The 23,328-nt window shown below is 43.0% G+C and overlaps 1 protein-coding gene across 1 annotated transcript; it reads right to left on the reverse strand.

The window, feature by feature from the left end:
* Positions 1-7,645: 7,645 nt before the first annotated feature.
* Positions 7,646-8,864, reverse strand: LOC147603953 (Rhodanese/Cell cycle control phosphatase superfamily protein). Its single transcript, XM_086796168.1, has 3 exons — positions 8,682-8,864; positions 8,237-8,574; positions 7,646-8,151 (listed from the first exon to the last, which is right to left on the reverse strand). Exons 1-3 carry the CDS (start codon positions 8,772-8,774, stop codon positions 7,917-7,919), a joined length of 666 nt encoding a protein of 221 aa, XP_086652294.1. The 5' UTR covers positions 8,775-8,864; the 3' UTR covers positions 7,646-7,916.
* Positions 8,865-23,328: the final 14,464 nt, after the last annotated feature.

Genomic DNA, 23,328 nt, shown 5'->3' on the forward strand with positions numbered 1-23,328 from the left:
CAGGCATTACAGCCTACATGACAAGAAAGCTTAGGGTATGATCCCTCTCATCCTAGCGTCTTCTGAACCCTAGCTTTCTCAAATTTCAGCAATAGCCAATCACCTTCCGTGGCTTGCATGTCCCTTCTATGCTTGTCGGCAGCCCTCTTGCATGTCCCTTGCATGTCCCTTCTATGCTTGTCGGCAGCCGTCTTGCATGTCCCTTCTATGCTTGTCGGTAGCCCTCTTATGCTTGTCTTGAGACCGTGCAATGGCTATCCGCACCTGAGCAAAGGTGACATCGTTAGGTGGGGAACTATACCTGGCACAAGATCTATGTGATGATCCTCGGGCCTCTCAAGAGAGGTAGTTCTCCTAGCAATGCATCGGCAAAACAATCTCTATATGTATTAAGAAAATTCAGCCTATCTTGAGTCAATACATCCACATTCACATTACTTTGAAAAACCAAATACGCGGAAAGACTCTTTTTCATTGCCTTATTAATTTAGATGTGTGATACAACTGGGATGGAATCCCCTTCTTTGCCAGCATCAATGATGTGGCCTTTATGCATAAAAGTGATCATGTTTGTTTTGTACTCTTTGCAGGGCTCAAACCTATGATGCCGAGGCTTACTACGCAATACATCACATCCATTAAGAGGAGCAATCAAGAAGTGCTCATGATCCAAATAACCCTGTATATGTATGTGCAACTTCCCAATAAGAGGGGGAACCTACACCTCTTTGCCAAAAGGCGGCCTCTGCCTCAATCTAGGGTCCCATGTCCCCAATCTCTATGCCCAAGGTGGGTGCCATTTGTGTAGAGATGAAGTTATCTATTGCACAATCATCAAACATAAACAAGGCGGGCTGATCCTTGATTTGCCCCCAAGCTTTGCATACCACCCTCTCTTTGCCACCATCATGCTCAGTGCTACCTTGCACATCGAGAACGTCATGCACATTGACCTTAGGCTGCTTATCCTCTTGCTTTTTCTTGCGGGTAGGGCATTGCTTAAACATGTGCTCTTTGCTACCACAAGAAAATCATTTCCCCCCTTTTGCATATTGCTCCCTTTGCTCGGGAGTCAAGCCAAACTTGTTCTTCTTTGGCCCATTGTCCTTAGTTGAGGTATTTTCTGCTTTACCTCCCTTTTGGGCTTCTCGAAAGTTCTTTTTAGGTGGTTGTCCACCTTTTTGCAGGTTTGGGACAGCCCTCTCTTTGCCCTTAGAACCCCCATTATCTTGCTTAATTCTAAGCACCAATTGCTCCATAGCAAGAGTAGAAGCTATGAACTGTTAAAGGGTGTGTTTTGGGGGCAATTTGATGCCCGAACGGTAGGCTCTGGTTGCAGCCCGAAGCAAACCTTCCTTTTCTTCTCATCTTCGGAGAGATGCATAAAGGGAGTAACCTCAAGCAAGACCTTCCATAACTTGTTCACATATTGTTGCACACTCTCATTGTCCTTCTGCTCAAGTCTATCCCACTTCTGTGTGAGAATCTGCTCTGCATTTGGAGGCAAAAACTAGGCATAAAATCTATCCTTGAACTCTTTCCAAGTACAAATGGGATCTTTGGTGGTCTTTTCGATGATCCACCAATGTGCGGCTAGTCCCCTTCAAGAACATGCTTGCATGGTGGACTTTAGACTTCTCGGTGAAGTCCTCATCACTAAAATCAATGTTAAATTGTGCCACAAATGCTAGCACCGTAGATGCATCATATTCTCCATGAAAGGCATCAAACTTGACAGACTTATCACATGCCTTAAACTCCTAGAGCTTTTTGGCATGTGACTCATGTTATTCCCTCTTTCTTTTCCCCTTATCCAATGGGATAGCCCTCTCTGCATGGGCTTCATGAGCAACCAAAGGTGTTTCATGAGGCACGGTGGCATGCACTCTATGAATCTATGGCCTAGATGCATGTGACCTCCCTGAATGATGCAATGTCTCACCACGAGACAACCCAATGGGCAAAGTTTTTTCGGCTTGCATGCCGACCACTCTCACCCATGAAATACATGCTTTGAATCCACTAGGCCATCATGCCTTCCACTGGTTCCAACATGCACATATATGTTTCCTCCTATCCCATGTGGAGTAGATGCATGGCAAGAAGTGATCGCCGACACCTCTTCCATGTGCACATAAGACCTCAACCGTTGAGATGTTGGGTATCCATGCTTCAAACGAGGTGGATTCTTTACCATTAACTCCCCATCCTCTCCCTCTTTGAGATCACCCTTTTGGATAAGATAGGAGAGTGCCAATTCCCTTGGCTTCTTGCCCACTTCACGAGCCATAGACCCAAAGGTCATATCCACCATAGCATCAAATTTCTTTGCTTCGATGACACTTTGTACATGAGGATCTTCATGCAAAAATTTCAGCTCTTGCTCCTTTGCCTGCAAAATCTTCTTCGTGTGTTCCAATTCAGCCCGTCAATGCATCCGGCTCACCCTCATGCATAGGCTCTTTTCCACAAGATGGGTTTCCCATCAAAGCAATGTCCATAAACCCTCCCAAGGGGCTTGTGCCTTCCCTGCAATGCATCAGAATCCCGAGAGGCACTTGATTACCCCTTGAATTTGGCACTTCCAAAGGATTGCCTTGGCTATCCATTGAGTCAAGTGTTTATGTGATTGCTTCCAATTTCAAAACACCATGTCCCCTCTTGAGAAACAAAGACAACCGGGCTCTAATACCAATGTAATTGCTCCTCACTGGAGACCAACCACAATCAGAAAACAAATGCACAAATTTAGATCAATTAACCTTGATAATTAATGTACAACACAATCCTCCACAAATTTTGAAATAACAACACACAATTTGACACCACCACACTGGGGTCAGAAAGGGCTGACCCCCCCTCAATACAATATGTATTTCTTGGAGTATTTAATGATTACAAGTTTCAAGGGCTTATAAGCCAGACTCCTCCATACATGGAGTGAATACAAATGAATCAAATACCATAGATATTATCGGTGTGACGAAACCATTTGTTGTTGAAGACCATGTCACAGGTAGTCCCCCACCTTCACTGGGCTAAGCACCCACACTACACTAGTCGTCCGGGACCATGCACCAACAGGCACGCCCATAATAACACCTAGCAGGGTGATTCACCACGAAGGGAAGAAAACCTGTTACTCCAAAATGAAGCTTTACTCCCGAATTCCCATGCCCATTGACCTTCACTAGCTCTCAAAACTTGAGAGCACGGTCAGGGCAAGCACATGGACATTAAGATCTCATAGATCCCATTGAGAGAGATAACACATTCTCTATGCACAATTCAAGGAAGAAAAAGAATAATAATCTGTTGTATCAAATTGTGTGCAACCCTTACCTTATGGGAAACAGAGGATGTCATAACCGGCAGTTTCCTTCTCCTCTAAGACACCACCTTCAGTTCAGTCCATCGAATGTGAAATATAGAGAAAAATTCGAAAGCTTCCACTACAGCCCACTGTGCAAGAGAGAAGAGTCGGGAGCTTGAATCCACTGGATAGGAGATAGAGTCGGGTTTGCTACAGTCCACCAATGATAGAAGAAAACGGGATGGCTGCAATCCATTGGTGATAGAAGAAAATGGGTAGTCCACCTGGGAGTCAAGTTCGCTCAGCACGCCGGGTTCGAGAGAGAGAGAGAGAGGTTTTTGTTTCAGCACGCCGACAGCCAACTAGAGAGAAAGAGAGACAAAGTCGGGTTGGCAAAGTCTCTCACCTCCACGTACTCCATCTAGCCTAATTGGCATGTTCTCTTTATGGCAAATACACAACTTACTTCGAATGGGTTTTGGGCACCCACATTTATTATTGCCCAAGGACAATAATTTTAACGAATGTGAATACATAACTTTATTAATATAAAGGTTAGAATAGCACATTAAAATAAATGAATAAACTATATTTACCACCTGTTCACATCCAACAAAACATGTCAGAAAACAGAGCAAGCTTCACGGCTCACTAGCAAGCGTCCCCAATAAGTGGCACATCATAGCAAGCAAATACACAAATACAAATCACACGAAAAATAGTTTCAAACATGTAAAGATGGATGCACGTGCACATGTAATGGACGAAATCTCCCTTTCATGAAACTTGTACAAAACATTCTAGTCGGGCACAAATATGGCACGCGATAGAATGTGAAAACCCTGGCCTTCGTATGGAGTGATAGTCCCATAGGCAAGACGCAATACAAACACACGTCTTTCCATGGAGTAACAGTGCCATGGATAAGATACCTCTCGGTCATACACGGGTGGCACTATACAGGCTCCCATCCATATGGCACGATCCTGGTCACACACGGGTGGCATGAAAATGGTTCCCATCCATGCGACACAAAGTGACTGGCCCTTTCACATGAGACATCGGCCTGGCCTCGTGTGAACATGGCACAAATATGGCTGCTCTACGGAGTGACAGTCCCATAGAAGTGGCACCAGCAAATGGAGATGGACCAAATGGGTGGCCAAATGGTGACATTCACCATTTGCAAGAGAAGGTTTCAACTCTTCAAAATTTGCTCACAGAGAAGGAGATGGAATATGAGCTAGTCTGACAAAGGTATCTATTGAGGCTAAATCTGCATTACAAGACTGAGGAGTTTGGGGATGAGTTTCCCCCGGCAGCTATTATTGCCTTTCCTTCCATTGCAAAAATCTTCATCCACTACCTTCTCTCTGGCTGGCAAAGCTACACGCCCCACAGTGAGAAGAAGACTGCATTTAGCTGCTACTACCGATAGTTCGGCACGTGATGATCAACGTAACGCCAGCATCCCCATTCTTCCCAACAAACTGGTAAGTGCAGGTAATACAGTTCACCCTTCCTTTACTGCTTATTTGGCTCCCCATTAAGTAGGTAGAGTGCTCCCCATGGAGGGTAGAGCTGGTCTAGTTGGTACATCGCCTGGATAGCCCAATCACCAAACCACCCACAAACCTAAAAGACAATCCTGCTACCACCAAACCCAAATCTCAGCTTCCACTTATGGCTAGTCCCTTGCTAGTTTTTGGTGTGCAGTCAACCCTCTTCACTAACATCGTTTCGCCACCGCCGCCACTAGGCACACAAACTCAGACAGTCCTTCCTACATTGTGGTCCAATCGACACCCATCCACACACTCATGCCTTTTGCCAATTGCACACAATTGCCTCAACCGCACCTTATCAAGGCACTCTGACACCGGATCCCACCCTTGTATGCAACATCCATGCCCCATACCAACACCTTGCATGCTTGACTTCGATCTCATTTTTTTCATTAAGTCTTGTTCTTACTTAGTCCATCCCTCTTTCCATCGAAGACTCACAATTCTGGTGTTTACATACTCACAAGGGCTACTATTGTTCCAACTGCACACGGTCTGCTTGGCCTTCATGAAGATGTCCACCAAAGAATCCTCTATCTTGCCCAATCATAGGGGCATCCCAATCGTGGTCTCTAGAGCTGTCCAGATCCATGCACGCAAATGGTGGTCTTCACACTCAACGGTGTTTCACTCCACACTCTACATCTCTCGACAGTGTCCAACATTGCAAAATTTCACCCCCAAGCCTCGGACACTTTGAAATGATTCCCTTCTTCTTGCCAACAATACCATGATTCTAGCAAGCGAACCAACATTTCAAAAAGCAACTCAAGAAGCACCCGGCTCCATTCGGCCATGTCCCACAAGCTACCCACGATGTTTGCGGTTTACCAATGTCCTTGCAAGACTGGGTGTTCTAAATTCTTCCATTCTCATAGATAACCCCACCTCATTCACACCACCTTATTGGCCATCCTCGTTATTACACAACCACCAATTCCCTATTTCAAACCATGTGTAAAAGTCGAAGAAAGCGGAAGGAAAGTCGAAGAAAGCAAAGTGTTGGAGTTTCACCTGGAAGAAACTTCTACACGAGCCCACTTTTTGCCCATTGCTCATGCACGCCACTTACAACATATACATGAGCTCTGCATATAATAGACACATAAGCACTATTCTTTCATCGATCCTGCGTTGAGCCTCATCACCACTGCTTATTCCAGGTACATCTCTGGATGGGGGGGACCATGGTACGACCCATCGCTTCTTGGACCTTCCTTTAATTAGCAAGACCCTTCCTTAGCCTCGTTTTTTCGACCACGTCTCTGGATGGGGGGACCATGGTACGACCCATCGCTTCTTGGACCTTCCTTTAATTAGCACGACCCTTCCTTAGCCTCGTTTTTTCGACCACATCACCCATTGATCCACACTACCTCTATCCCACGTGCTTGACAAAGCCAAATCCCTCGAGCCACAGAGGCCGTCTAGCTCCATTACATCCATGGACACAACCATGCATGATTCCGTTGCCATGCCTCAAACACTCTAATGATCTTTACTCCCCGTGAAAAGGGCTATCAAGTAAAATTGAGTCAAAGAAATCAATTGAGTTGAAGAAGTGCCCACACAGTCCATTGCCCATGCATGTTACTTGCATATTTCACTATGGACATCACAATTTTTTTACTTCTCACATCTTACGACATGCACCTACAACTAACCTTGTGAACGCCAACCCTCTAGGCACATTTTTGGATGGGCGAACCATGGCAGGCACAAGCTTGACCCATGCTGCTACGACCCATTGTTTGGAGAACCCTCAGCCTTGCAGGTACCTCCAACATGCTTCCACACCTATATCCTCTGCTTCAACTCCAATTCAACACCAACAAAACCTTGCCTTGGCCGACGTATTCGTCAAGCAAAAGCCTAATCTCTTGGTATCATGCTATGAGATCTAGGCATAATACCCCGTCGGACCAAGACATCTGGATCTTCATCTACCCATGACAATCATTCCATGGATCTTGGCACTCATTTCACCAATCATAGGATGCGAACTGATTCTACCAACTACCTCATGTTGAAAGGCCCACATCGCTTCCACAATCAATGGAGGCATGGCATGCAACACCTCTATATCACCTATCACTTTCCGTGCCACCTCGACAAGCTACCTACCATCAAGGGTACCCAATTTTCCCATCACTTTGCCTTGCATTTGGCTTCGGTCCCAAACTAGACCACTTAATCTCAGCCGCCACTCTCATGGCGTATCATGGATTATCCACTTCCTGACAATAACTTCACCATTGACTTGGGTAACGCAAGGATGCGATCACCATTAGGAAGGGAGCTATGTCAATCACTCCACTGGTTAACATGGTTACACCCATCCGACCTATTGTAAGGCACTTCGTCATCTTACCCACGTGAATGAACACTTAACTTTTGTAAGATGACGGACATATAAAGAAACCTTACCATGCACTTAATATCAAATAGGAAAATTCTACATAGTCTGTGTACATAGGTGCTTAAGACTAGTAGTAGAGGCCAGATTATTTTTAGTTCAACCAGTCTAGTGTGAAAACTAGTCGTTTTTATGTAAGTCATTTTTCATAATTAGAATTACACAATGATTCCCTTGCAATAGTTTTCTTGTGAGCTCTCCTTTTTCCCTCATCTTGCTTGCTTGATGAACGCATACTAGATAGGTTTGATTATAAGTTTTCTTCTTAAAGCAATGCCACATTGAAAAGAAGGTACAGTGATTTTGAAAGTTCTCACTTGAAATCATTAATGGAATAATTACCACTGCCAATGACACAGAAGAGATGTGTGCATTTATAGAGGGAACTACTCACTGTGTAACATGAAGGGAAAAGCATAAAAAATACGGTAGCACAAAACCTTGCACGTGCCTAATAACTTACAACATGCCAGAGCTCTGGTACTGCTCTGAACAGACACTGGAATTGATGTACACTTTGTGAGCACAATGGGCAGATCTCTCCACTGGACGCTCTTCACACAAACCACATTCATTCGTATCCCGCAGATTCCATGTCAAGTTATGGATTCCCAAGGTTTAATCATCTAGGATTGTCACTAGCAGCCTTTGAAGCCATCATCCCATTCACCATGCTTTGGGCGAACAACAGAAATTTCAGGAGATACTCCGCAGCTCCACCGATGTTTGCAAATTGAAGTTTAGTAGAACCTTGCACATCAGGAAAGTTGCTACCGCGAGACCTGCTGAAGCCACCATCCATCCATGCCAGGTTGGTGTATCCATCATCATGGAGCTCATCTAAGGCCAACAAGGACCTGTGTATTCACAACGGCATCAACAGCTTGTTACATTGCATTGATGTCATTGCAGACATGAGATTTAAGGCCAAGACACACCCACCTTAAGCCTTCGCCACATGCTACAAGGACCTTTTGGTCCTTCTCAGGGAATGCGGACTGCACTTGCTCAAGAAACTGTTCGTTGCGCTTTGTTAGCCTTTGGCCCATCCAGACTCCACCATACCCCATTTGAATGCTCTTCTTGAAGAGGGTGAGGTAGCTGGTGTCTTCATCTTCAACAAAGAGGGGGATGTGATAAGAGCCATGGACGTAGGCTTTCTCCCATTCCCAGCTGGGTCTCACATCCAGCAACTTGTAACCCTCTTGAGAGAGAAGCTTATGTGCATCCGCAGGGGCGATTGGCTTGATTACTTTCAATTGAACTAGCTCTTGGGCGTCCTACAGAGAAGAGTTAGGATGAAGGCTATGTATTACCCACCAAGTGAACATAAAACAGCATATAGCTTTAGGGTTAGAGTTAGCTAAATTTGCTCAAAACGACTCACTCGGAGAGAAGACTGTGTGATTAGCCGAGGGAGCTTTCTGATGGGTTGGAAGGGAAGAGAGGGGGCAGACTGAACGAGGCTCAGCCCAGACATGGCTCCTGCTGTGTGCGTGCCCGGCTCGTGCGCTACAAAATACACACTTGAAAATGCTGCCTGCAATCGGAGCAAAAATAGCGCTGCCTTGGCCTAGTTTATCCCCACACACACATTTCTTTTTTTCCTTTTTTTTGAAAAGGGCTAATTTTATATTAAGCTAATACACACAGATGTATACCTAATAGGTATAACTAAGGTTCTGAAATAAGGGATACCCCTCCTCCCTCTCCTCCCATAGGTCACTATTTGGCCTCCTCTGGACGATAAAATATCATCATCATCATCCCTTCCTCCTCCCGTACCTCATAATTGATCAGTCACATCGCCGCACCCTGTTATAGTTGAGTAGGCTGCCAAAATTAAAAAGGCATGGTTGTTATCTTATCCTTATCCTCTTCAATCCCATAGCAGCCCTTTTATAGTAGAGCAGCCTACCAAAATTGGAAAGGCATGGCTGTTATCTTATCCTTATCCTCTTCAATCTCATGCCAACCCTTTTATAGTATAGCAGCCTACCAAAATCAGAAAGGCATGGTTGCTATCTTATCCTTATGATTTGCATGTCGTAAAGTTGGATTTGGATTTGCTCCCCCACGCACAATATGTTCCAGATTGCAAGCTCCCCCCACGTAAGGCTACCAGCTTTGCCTGTCTCAACTCCCCCATGTACACGGTTGCCAGATTGCCTATCGTAAAGCTTCCTCCACACCCCGAGGAATTCACTTTCCATAGAAAGGGGATGTCAGCTACGTGCATGAAACTCACAAAAACCCCCTATTTAAGTTTCTCTAAAAAATAAATTATACCCCTTTCTAAGCATATGAGTCCCAATTATGAAATTTAAGTACCCCCTATTTAAGGTTTAAAAATCAAATAGCAACTTACAACCCATGTAAGTAGCATGGATGTAAGTGCTAGAAGCACAAAGACCTACATGTACTCTTCCAAAGTTGTTCCATGTGTGGTTAGCTTAAAAGAGTAGTAAACTAATCAAGTTTTCAAACTACACCACTAGATCACATATTGTAAGCTACAACAAGAAATGAAATCCCCACTTTCATTATCCCCTGCTCCCTTGTCCCCCCCCTCTTCCAAAAACCCCCCTTCCTTACACTCACATGATACCATAAGATATGGCTTGTGAATCCCCTGGGCTCCACACATGGCATGGCTATTAATATAGCATGTCTCAGCTCCCCCATGCACGATACAGCTACCGACTCCCCAACACTTATCTAAAGCTAGAGTTGCTCTGTTATCGAGCAAATCCTCGAGGTTAGCCTTTTGTTGATTCCAGCCTTCTTAAGTGATCCCCCTACCTTAGCTTATCTAGTGTATTTAGTTGAATATGGATGAAATAAATTTAGTTTTTGTCCTTCCTTGCTTGAGATTAAAAGTAATCGAGAGAGAGAGAGAGAGAGAGAGAGAGAGAGCGTGTGTGTGTGTGTGTTTCATGTTTATGTGGGCAGTCCCCGCCACCATAGGATTAACATGGATGCTTATAATAGGATCTTTTCTCAAAGAATTTGCGTAAGCTCTCTCACTCAAATAAAAGCAAGTAAAATACACAATTAAAATTATCATTTCACCATAGCATAGCATAAGGAAGAAAAATACTCAACAATACTAAGAACAAAAGCATTGGGTCCAATCTCTCCCCCATCATGTGTGGCTCTCTTCCCACATGCGGTATTTAAATCATATTCATATTTTTAGACCATTGAGCCATAAATAGCACCTATTCTACTTTTGGGCATTTTCTTTACATTAAATAACTTTGTCTAAAGTTCTAAAGTTTTTAGTGGCCCAACAACATATATAAATAGACCAATGCTTACAAATTCACTTGTGCTCACACACACATTAAACTATCTTGTGTGTGCATGCATGTAACCTCTAGCTTCATGATAGACTACAAAATAATCAATGTCATAATTAACACATGATCTTCATCTTCACACCATTCGCTCAATCTATCATCCGTACAACGCCTCAATCAGTACCCACATATAGTGCAACAGCTCAATCAGTATCCACATATAGTGCGACACCATAATCGGTACCCTTGCACATCTCACCACCTATACTCATAGACATAATCCACGTTAGTTAAATAAACAATTGAAGTTACATCAATTAATCCCAATACTATCTTGAGAAATAGGCCACCATAGTATCAAACTGCATGTATCCCCACTGGCACAGCACTTAGGGTAATCCCCGAAATTAAATAAGAAATGTAATTCCCAATAACACAAGAGTGATTTCCGTAACATCCCTCTTGCTTGGGTTGCATAAATGTATGAGAGGATGGCTTCATGATTAGTGTGAAAAACTCGATCAACTCGAATCAAATGAGCATATATGAAACTAGTCCAAGTGTCCCATATCACAGAGGCACATTCTACATGTACATATAAGATGATAGAAGATAGAAGACATAAATGTGTCTAGTGTATGTATATGAAATGAATTTGATGTCCCATACCATTAACTCCACATAACACTCCTTAAGAATAGAAATTTAAGGCAGAAGGGCTAGTTCCCCCATAAACTTTCATCCCGATACGAATTTTCTCATCTTAAGACTAATTAATAAAATACTAATAATACTTGGAACATCTTAAATGAATAGTAATGCTACAAAAAGATATCATTAATGTTTGCGAGAATCTGCAAGACTTGTGAACTCAAAAGTCAAGATCATTTTGGTGAAATATTCTCAACAATTTGTCTCAAATTTAACTGGATACAATAACTTAAGGCACTAGACTATACTCTTTATAATAAATCTAAGACTTGAACTTTAGATGAGATCTTATATTTCGAGATTCTACATCTAATTAGAGCTTATGCTTAAGAGTTCTAAATCTTGACTTGAATAAATCTTGGATAAGATGTAGATGGTCTTAAATTTCTAGAAATTCTTATAAACTTAAGAAGGTGTGACTAAATCTTGAACTTGGAATACTTTACTAAGCTCAAGTAGCTTTTATCTTTGCTTAACAATTCAACAATTTAACATTTTTTCTTGGTCTTACAATTTGATCTTGTCTTGACAACTTACATATAAATCTTATTCTTCATGTGATAATCTTGATTTTAACTTAACTTGGTAATTAACTAATTCTTTCCTATTGTGAATTACCTCATGGTGTCAAATGATGTTATATTCTTCCTATTATCTCAAGTTGACCAAAGATATTATCGAAGACTATTGTTCACTATGGCTTTCTATCTAAATTCTATTCGATAGAAAAGACTAAACAATATAATACAATCACATATACAATCAAATCCTATTGGAATTGGAAAAGACTAAACAATATAATATAATAGCAAATATGAAACTGTTTGCAAATGTAAATTTATACATAGCTTCATCTTTTAAATAGTGTGTCGATTGCAATTTCTATACTCCTCTAATATCTTAAGTATGATCGGATACAAATATCTTTTCAAACGATAACTTAGATATAAGATAATTCAAGCGATACAAATATCTTTTCAAGCGATAATGGATACGGATCCAATTCTAGGAAAATAAAGTAAAAAGAAACTTGCAAGAAATTGATTAATCAAACCAAACAATTCATCAAAAACTACAAGTTCAATCTATTTAATATTTTAGTGAATAACAAATAATACTTAGCTCACAAATCATGACTCCAATAGTGGGTGCAATCATCCCCCCCTCATGTGTGTGGGCTCTCCCCACAAATGAGTATTTATGCAATACTTTATTCCAAATTAGGCCATAGATCCCAAAAATACAAAATATATGCTTTTCTTGCACGACACTCTCTTATGCTCAAAATAGAGTGTCCATAAACTAAGGCTAGGGTTTAAAGCATATCATGCTTTACAAAATATTAAAGTTCAAGTCTATGCTTAATAAAATAAGGCTTTCCAAAATAAATCAAAATGTGCACAAGCTAGCACATGTGTATACAAAAGTTGTTTACAAAAATGTGTGCCAAGTAATAATTATGTGGTGCGAATTCTCCTCAATCTTTGAAATCCTCTTCACCTATAAAATAACCAACAATAAATTGGTAAACAAATATTTCATAAGTATAAAAACCATAACCACACACATGTTTACCATATGCGTAAATAACCCAGGAATCTCCCTTCCATACAAACCAACTAAAATAAACATTGGAGGCCCCAAACGTACGTCAATATACGCCAAATGTATTAATATTTATAATGGCATCACCCATGATATTAACATGATTTGGTTTGACGTAAAGATAATCCAAGCGTCCCCGAATTATCTAGAGGATACGTATAATAATATTTTTAAGAGGGCTTAAAAATATATTTCCATAACATTCCCTCCTCTTGCTTAAGTTTGCAATTGCCCTATTGTGGGTTTGTTAAAAAGAACATAGGATATCAGGGAAGGCACGCAAATATTTCTCAGGCACCCATCTTGCATCTTCACAAGGATGATTTTGGAAAGTCACTAAATATTTGATATATTGATTTCCAGTACGAGTTGATGTAATCTGATGATCAATGATAGTATCTAGAAGAAAAACTTCTTCCTCACCCTCAATAAGAGGTGATTCCTCATACATAGGATGAGTGGGAAGTGATCCCTTGAAAGGTTTTAACAAACTCACATGAAATGAGTTATGAATCTGGCAATGAGAAGGTAAGTCAAGTCTATATGCAACATCATTAATTTTGTGAATCACCTTAAAAGGTCCATAAAATCTTGGGGCAAGCTTAACAAAACTGGAAATTTTTTAACACTCTTTTTCAATTCTCAAAAGTACATAATCTCTAATTTCAAAAGATATTACTTTACATTTACGGTTTGCTTTCTTAACATATTGTTCTTAAGCAAGCATGAGCAATAAAATGTTTTACATCATTCAAAATGCTACTAAAATCGATAGTGAATTGATCAACAGTTTCGATTTTGTGAAAAAATCTAGTTGTCGAAATAGGCAAAGGTTTTCCATACACAATTTCGAAAGATGCTCCACCAGTAATAGCCGAATGAGGAGTATTATTGTAAGCAAACTAGAGAAGATAAATGTACTTATCCCATGAGTTAGTGTCACATAGGCTGTAATGCCTGTGAGGACCGACGGCAGACCGGATGGCCATGTCCAGGGTTCAGTGGGAGAGGACGCCCATGCGGAGTCATGGGCGGCCAGGCTAGTGTGGACGACAGGCCACACACTATATAGCCTGGGGGATGAGGGGCAATCCTCATTCTTCCTCTATGGCTAGGTGGTGAGCCAGAGGCCGTCCCCTCTCGTGGTAACGCCCGTAGTGGCGTTACGGATATCTAACACTGGTATCAGAGCTTGGTTTGAGGGGATCGTGAGAGTCCGTGCATCGGGGGACCGGAGCCCACTCGATGGTTTTCAACCATTCATCTTCTCACCTTATCTCCACAAGGGAGTGTGTGGAGGGAGGCGGCCAAGATTTTGAAGGGAAGAACTCTTTCTCTCTCTCTCACTCTTTCTCTCTCTCTTTCTCTCTCTCTCACTCTCTCTCCCTGTCACACACAGCAAGCAGCATCGCAGGTAAGCAAAGCAATTTTTGTTTGTTTTTTTTTCTCTGCGTTGAATGGCTGCGAAGGAATCGTTCAATCTGTGTGGAAGGGGGGGTGCAAGCTTTGAAACACACGACTGTGTGTGGGGGTGGGGCGGCGAAAACCAGTAGCTTAAATTGTAAACGTCGTAGTTGAAATGCTAAACGACTGCTGAAACGCACTGCTGAAACGCAATAGTGTGCGTGGGGGTGGGGGAGCGAAGACCAGCCAGCCCCACGAGCAACGAAACACAAACACCCTGGCGCAACATATTGCAGCGCCGCTACCTGCGTAGCCACGATGGGTACAGAGGCGCCTCCTTCGCCAGCGCCGTCTTCAACCTGACCTTTGTGCGCCGTCGAACAGCCTTGCGGGGTCTGCATGCAGTGACGTCACAGGAGGAGGCGCCCAGGCAGGCCAGGCCCACGGCGGCGCCCAGGCAGGCCAGGCCAGCCCTTAGGCGGCCAGCCCAACGGGCGGCCATGCCAGCGGGCCGGGCGGCCAGGGCAGCGGCGGCAGCCCCACGGCGGCGCCCAAGCAGCGGGCGGCCAGGGCCACGGCCAGCCAACCCTTAGGCGGCCAGCCCAGCGGGGGCGGCCATGCCAGCGGGGGCGGCCAGGCGGGCGCCAGCCCAGAAGGCGGCCAGGGCCACGGCCAGCCAACCAGCCCCAGCAGAGGCGGCCACCAGCGGCCAGAAAAAGAGGAGAAAAGAAGAAGAAAAAAAACCATTTCTTTTTTTTATATTTTTATTATTCAATTTTAATAAAATTAAAAATGAAAAAATTCAAACAAACGCTCTCTCTCGGCTGGGGAGGAAGGATAATCTCCGCAAGAAATAATCCCGGCAAGGGATAATCCGAATTTTTCAGGCACAGTTTCCCGAACAAAAATTTATTTTTGATATGAGTTGCAGGTATTTTTCTCGTGGATCAGAGCATCCCGGAAGCGTCCTTGTAGAGGCTCGCAGCGCAAAACAAATCGACAGGCGACCGTAAAGGGGGGTGACTATTATTCTATCTCCACCACTGCTCATTTTATTAGCGTTTTTTTTAGTAATTTCCGAGTTCTCGCATTATTTTTTTGCAAGAATTAAAAATGTCTGCTAGGCGTAGTGTGTCCCCACCGCCTTCTACTTCTCTAGGTTTTTCCAGTCTCTTGTCCTCGGTCCTCGCGGGTTTGACCCCGACCATTGTCAGGCGCCGTACACGCCCGACCGTTGTTCGGTCCGGAGTGCGCTCATCGATCACTCGTGATCTGCCAACGCCCTCCTCGTCTATTGACCCCGCCTTAGGACTCAGCGAGCCCGCAGAAGCGGTCGCATTGGCTAATGACCCCTTTCTGGCCGATGAGCCAGAGGACATGAACACTGACGTCGCCGAGGAGACCAAGGAGGACCTCTTGGATTATGACGACGACGACTGTGACCTATTGGACCCTGCTGATGTCCTGACAGAGACGGAGCTCTCTAGTGGACTGTTTAAATATCTTAATGCCAAATTGAACACTATGGGTAAAGTCCAAGCTGATTTAGTCATGATGCTACAGAGCATCTCCACACGGTTAGATGCACTGACAGCCTCGGCTAGTACTCCTACTCCTCGTGGTAGCCGAGCTCCTGCGGCACGGGTGAGCGTAGCCTCGCCAGTAATTGCAGGAGTACAGGCATGCGCCTGCGGGGCCGTCCGTAGCGGTTATTAAAAGACTTAAAGCCGCCTAGTTTTGGTGGCGAGGAAAAGGAGAGAAACAAGGACTCAGTCAATATGTTTCTAGCGAAGTGGTCAGATTTGCACGCGCTGCGACAACAGCCTAGCCATATACAGCCCGTATAGAGGCTAGCCTCTCATTAACCGACAAAGCGTACAAGTGGTGGATGAGTTTGACAACTCGCCCTGCCACTTGGACGAAATTTGAAACAATGTTTCGAAAAGAATTTTTGCCTGTTAATGAGGCAGAGAGAAGCTGGGAGCTATGGGACAAGTGCTCGATGGAGAACAAATCCCTAACTCAATACATCTCAAACTATAGGGAGATAGTACTCAAGCTAAAGGGAATCGATGCATTCCAGACATTGCGAGGCTTTAAGAGAGGCCTCAAAGATGATTACCTTGAGTACGTAGAGCCCTTACAGCCTAAAGACTTAGCAGGAGCAATTCAATATGCACAGATATTTGATGACATCAAGCGCCGTAGTGCACGTGGTGGTTCTAGCAGGGCCGAGGGTAGTGAAAAGAGGAGGTCAGGCCGCCTCAAAAGAAAAGGGTTCTGCAGTGATAAACAAGGGGATAGGACGGACCAGGAAGGACAGGGTGGTCATTGGTCTAAAAAACCGCGACCATCCAGGAAGAAAAGAGACACCAAAATCCAAAAGAAAGAGCAGTATATTAAAGCTCGAAAGGAAAATCGCTGCTTTAATTGCAATGAAGTAGGGCACACGAAGGCTGATTGTCCAAAGTGTAAAGCCAGCACGAGTGGCAACGAGCCCAAAAAAGATGGTAAATCTTCTAGGCAGTTGCATACAGTGCAAAGACTACCTCTCAGTTCCGCAGAGTTCACAGAGGTGACAGTGTGTCATTGTGATGAGCATCACGCTTGTTCAATGACACCAGCGATGTGGCAGCCTACTGTAGGTCCGCATGACATGGTGCGCATGTATGGCACCATAGGTGGCCGTAGAGTCACAGTTTTTATTGATGATGGAGCTAGCCACAACTTCTTGAACTACTCGTTAGTCAAGAAGTTGGGATTGACTGAGACCCGGAGTGATCATGAGTATACTGTTGGCCTAGCCAACGGATATGACAAAACGGTATGGAATACCGTAGTATTGGGGGTTCCATTATCTATGCAGGACTACGAGGCTCCGCTTGACTTTCAGGTCATGCACTTAGCCAGAGCAGACGTATATCTAGGCAGGGAGTGGCTGTATGGCTTGGGCCCTAGTCTAGCTCTGTTTTGAGCACGGAGGTAGAGTCATTATCCTGTAGGGCGACCGTACTGTCCCTGCCACACCACTTATTTCCTCCATGGAGTTGTGTACAGCGGTCCGCAGAGACTAGATAGCAGAGGTATATGCTTGTTACCCTCTTTTGAATTCTGTTTCCATAGATGAAACGATAAATGATGTTTGCGTAGACAAACAAGAAAAACAAAATAACCTTGGACGAGACCCACTGTTTGAAAAACCTGTTTGGCATGCATGTGATTCAAACAAGAAAAAATCCAAGGTGAATGAGACATTAAAGAAAAAGTACGTAGATACTTTAATGAATTTATTAGAGGAATTTCAAGATGTTTTTCCTCATGATTTACCAGATGGTTTACCACCATCTAGAGAAGTAGACCATGGCATCGAAGTTATGCCAGGATCAAAACCTATAAGCAAACCTGCTTATAAATTAAGCCACTCCGAGAGGCACAGGAGGTGGAAAAACAATTGACGGAATACTTGAACAAAGGCTTTATTCGGCCTAGTTCAAGTCCGTGGGCATCGCCTATTCTTCTGGTAGTAAAGAAGAAAGACGGATCTATGCGGATGTGCATAGACTATAGGGCTCTTAATCAGATAACGATTAAGAACAAGTATCCGATACCACGCATGGATGAGTTGTTTGATCAACTCTATGGATCGAGATACTTCACAAAAATAGACCTGAGATCTGGGTATCATCAGGTTAGAATAAAAGCAGAAGATGTTGCGAAGACAGCATTTCGGACCCGTTTCGGGCATTTTGAGTTTTTGGTCATACCATTTGGGCTAACCAATGCTCCAGCGACGTTTATGACGCTAATGGACAGCATTTTACGTCCATATCTGGGAAAATTCGTAGTAGTTTTCCTAGATGATATTCTTGTGTACAGTAAGACACAGAAAGAACACATAGAGCATTTGCGTCTAGTGTTCGAGTTGTTGCGAGAGCACAAACTATTTGCGAAGAAGAGCAAATGTGAATTTTTTGAAACAGAAATTCACTATCTTGGCCATATTATATCCGCCGATGGTACGCGGATGGAGCCAAAAAAAGTAGAGGCTATTCTTAAATGGCCAGCGCGATCGAAGAATCTCGAGGAACTGCAGATTTTTCTTGGCATGTCGGGGTTCTACCGACAGTATGTGAAGGACTACGCGAAGATCGCAGTCCCGTTGACTGACCAGTTTTTACGGTCAAAAACAAAAAACATTAGTTGGGGGGAGCAGAAAAGCTTTGATAAAAGCTTAAGGTGACCGTAGCAGGTGCACCTGTTTTGACTATTGTGGATCCAAATGAGCCGTTTGTTTTGGAAACAAACGCTAGTAATGAGGCCATTGGGGCCGTACTAATGCAAAGGGGACGCCCAATTGTATTTAAAAGTAAAAAGTTAGATCGTGCGCAGCGTAACTACTCGGCTTACGAGCGAGAGTTACTAGCGATAGTTCATGCACTGAAAAAGTGGAGACACTATTTATATGGTGCTACTTTTGAGGTCCGGACGGACCATGAAAGTCTGAAATGGCTTTCAAGTCAAAATGAATTGAAGGGTAGAAAAGCTCGGTGGGCGGAGATTCTACAGGAGTTTGACCTTCAGATACGTTACCAGAAAGGTAAGTATAACGTGGTGGCAGATGCACTTAGTCGCATGCCACAGATTAATGAACTTAGTTTCACAGTCTTCAAGAATGATTTCTTGGAGTCCCTACGTGGTTTATGTGAGCACGATCCATCTTTTACAGAGGTTTGGCGCGCTGTACGCGTACGCACTTCTTCACAGACGCGATCACCTCCCTCGTTGGCACGTATTGCTAGTCCGGAGAGAGACTGGCCGAAGGTGCAACGAGAAGGGAAGCGAGAGTTAGTCCGGAGAGACTAGCCGTGTCTTCTGGGTATAGTTTGGAGCCGGAGAGTTCTGACGTAGGCCCTTCATCACCTTTGACTACCACGGCTTCAAAGGGGAGTGATAAATTTTGTCGGGGGGAGAAATATGCTAATTACTCCATTTTGACGACGGGTACTTACTCTACAAGGGTAGAATATGTGTACCAACTATTGGTGACTTTTTTCGGGCCCAAATTCTTAAAGAAAGTCATGATAGTCCAAGTGCGGGTCATCCTGGGATTCAGAAGACCTATGCACTAGTAAAAAGACAGTTTTATTGGCCTAGTTTGTTTAAGGACGTCCAGACTTATGTGCTGAAATGCAGTAAGTGCCAGGTCAATAAACATGAACGTCTTAAGGTTGGAGGACTACTCCATCCGCCGCTGGAGATTCCTCAAGGAAAATGGGAAAGCATTTCCATGGATTTCATTACTGGTTTACCTAAGACGAGTCGAGGGAATGACTCGGTGTGGGTGGTAGTGGACAGGTTAATTAAAATGGCAAAGTTTATTGCCACGAAGAAAACTGTAAAAACGCCAGAGTTGGCAAAACTCTTTATTGAACATCTCTACAAGCTATATGGCATGCCCGCAGATATAGTGTCGGATAGAGATAGAAAGTTCAACAGTCATTTTTGGAGGGAAGTCTTCAAAAAGCTGGATACTACTCTGAGTATGAGTACGGCAGATCATCCGGAGTCTGATGGTCAAACTGAAAGAGAACCAAATTCTAGAGGATATGTTGCGTTCTTATGTTAGTAAGAAGCAATCTAATTGGGAAGAGTACTTGCCCTTATTGGAGTTTGCCTATAATAGCTCCAAACACTCAGCGACGACGACTGGATTTACACCATTCATGTTAATGTATGGATTCCAGCCGAGATCTCCGATGGCTGTAGGCTGCCTAGAAAAGGAGAAGATTCAATCTGTCAAGGATTTCCTTGAAGATATGAATGATATGCTCAGATCCGCACGTGCGAGCATTCGTAGCGCTCAGGATCGCGCTAAAACTTATGCGGATAAAGGACGAAGAAAGGTGACCTTTGCAGAAGGTGACTTTGTATTCCTCAAGGTTCCTGCGCAGTCAGAAACCATGAAAACGAGAAAGTGTGATAAACTTTCTCCGAGATATTGTGGTCCTTTTAAAATCCTTAAGAAGATTGGGGATGTAGCATATAAACTTGAGTTACCGGAGAGTTCTCAAGTCCATCCTATCTTCCATGTCAGTAAACTAAAGAAATCAGTTCACTCACGGGTTAGAGAATGCAATTTCTCCAGAGATTTTGGTGGACTTGATAGAGCCACCAAAGATACCACATGAACCTGAAAAGATTCTAGAGTATCGTGATAGACAAACCCGACATAAAGTGTACCAGGGGGTACTTGTTAAATGGACAGATAGGGATGAGGAGGTGTCAACCTGGGAACGCCGTAGTGTAATTTCCAAAAGGTTTCCCCAGTTTGTTTTCGAGGACGAAAACTCTTCTTAAGGGGGGGGTAATGTCACGTAGGCTGTAATGCCTGTGTGACCGACAGCAGACCGGATGGCCATGTCTGGGGTTCAATGGGAGAGGACGCCCATGCGGAGTCATGGACGGCCAGGCTAGTGTGGACGGCAGGCCCCACACACTATATAGCCTGGGGGATGAGGGGCAATCCTCATTCTTCCTCTATGGCTGGGTGGTGAGCCAGAGGCCGTCCCCTCTCATGGTAACGCACGTAGTGGCGTTACGGATATCTAACAGTTAGGTTGTTGGGAAACATAGACTCTGAGTATATCCAAGATAGTACTATTAGTAACCTCAGTTTATCCATTCATTTCTAGATGGAAAGCTGTGGAAAAATCTACCTTAGTGCCTAAGTTGGAGAAACGAGTGATCCAAAAGTTACTACAAAATCTTGAGTCTCTGTAAAAAACAATGACTTTCGGCAATCCATGATGTACAAAGATTTGTTTGATAAACATAATCGCGGCTTGCTAAGAAGTCAAAGTTTTCTTACAAGGTAAGAAATATGCTTGCTTACTTAAACGGTAAACTATAGTCCAAATCATATCATTATGACTCGATGTAGTAGGCAAACCTATAATGAAGTCCATAGATATTTATTCCTAGGTATCATTAGGGATTGTAGAGGAGTAATAAGTCCTTGGGTCTTACCTTTGTGGCTTTTAATTTTCTGATAAACAGAACATTCAGCCACAAATTTTGCTACATCTTGTTTAAGATAAGGCCAAAAAATTTCTCTAGAGACTAATTGTAGAGTAGCTGAAACACATCGATGACCCATATATGGTGGTTGATGCATTTTGAATATGAATTGTCTGAAAGGTTGTGTAATACACAATCTCTTTTTTGGAAGAAAAGATAACCATCATGGCATGAATAATCACCAACAGGGTTCCAATTATTGTCTTGAAGTTTAATCCAAATGTTAGCAAAATTTGGGTACTCATCACAGGATTCTCTCATAGGACTCAATGGTTCACTTTGAATAACAGAAATGTTATGAACACTAGGATGTCTACTTAAAACATCTTCCCCACTACATTTTCTTTGCCTAGTTGATATTGAATTATGGATTAAAAACTTTGGATAAATGAAGCCCATTTGATATGTCGATCAGAGATCAATGGTTGGGTCAATAAATGACGAATGCTTTGTCGGTCTGTCTTGATTAAGAATTCAGATCCCATTAAATAATGTTTCCAAAGTCTTAAAGCATGAACAACAATAGCTAATTCTTTGAAATATGTACTATAATTTCTTTCTGTTGGTTTAAGCTTATGGCTTTCATAAGCAATGGGATGTCTATCTTGCATAAGAACAACACCAAAGCCTTATCCGCTTGCATTAGTAACTACAACAAAGAATGGTCGTTGAAGATCTGGTAGTGTAAGAACTTGTGCATGGGTCAATGCTTTCTTAAGTTCAGAGAAGGAATGATCCTGCCTACTAGTCCAATCAAAATGTCTAGCTTTCTTAAGAAGTTCGGTCAAAAGGATGTGCAATGTAAGCAAAATTTCTAATGAACTTCCTATAGTAACTGCATAATGTTTTCGATCTTTTTGGGGTCTACTCTCGAATACCATCAACAGAAACAATGTACACTAGATATTCAATTTTGTCTTGAAAGAATTTGGTCTTTTCAGAATTGACATAAAGTTGATTCTCTTGAAGAAGTGAGAACACTTTTTCTAAATGTTGTTCGCGTTCTTGATGATTCTCACTGAAAACTAAGATATCATCAAAAAATATTATAAAAAAAATTTGATATATCAAGAATATTCTATTCATCATTTCGTTGAAAGTAGTCAGAGCATTAGTCAAACTGAATGGAATAACTGAATATTCATAAAATGACCAGTTTAGGTTCTAAAGGCAATCTTGAAGATATCCCCTTCATCCACGTACAACTCTTCTTTCTTGAGTATGAGTTAAAATGAACCTAAGTCACCCTTGGTCTAACATTGGAGACAAATTTCTTTGTCATATTTTATTAACCACATGGTATGAGTTTCATAGTCAATCTGGGGATTTGTTAACCGTATTTTATTAACCACATGGTATGAGTTTCATAGTCAATCTGGGGATTTGTTAATCCCATTTTGGATTAACAAACATGATCCTCCAATTAAGGACATTAATAAGTGTCATGAAACGGCACTATAAAAGTTGTACATTATGAGATATTGGCCACCCAAGGCCTAGTAAGTAAGTTTTGGGTGCCCAAGTGTGAATAAGAGCCAAATGTACCTTTGTGCTATAAAGAGCTCTCCCTTGTGTCTTGAGAGAGATTGAAGGAGAGAGAGCATTCTAGCATTATGCTTGTGTGATTCATGCTTGTGTGGTGAGAGAGTCAGAGAGAGAGTGATTGCCTTACGCTATGGTGCGAGCGACTCTACAGTGACAGCGTGGAGGTTGAGCATGGAGGCCTCAAGGGACTCAAGTTCAAAGCATTGGTAAGTGCCCTACGACAATTGTAATCTATTGCTCATCCTTTAGGTGAATGTGTAGAGTTCCCTCTTGGAGGTGTGGTAGCCCATAACATTTTTGGCGCCACTGCCGGGGAAACACCTTTGTTTCTTCCATCCTCTTGGAGTTTCAGCTCCCATTGCATAGGATTCATTATTGCCCTTGCATTCA

The sequence above is a fragment of the Cibotium barometz genome, chromosome 63 (genome assembly GCF_041138505.1).
Source record: "Cibotium barometz isolate CiBa-2024 chromosome 63, ASM4113850v1, whole genome shotgun sequence".
NCBI classification, from domain to species: domain Eukaryota; kingdom Viridiplantae; phylum Streptophyta; class Polypodiopsida; order Cyatheales; family Cibotiaceae; genus Cibotium; species Cibotium barometz.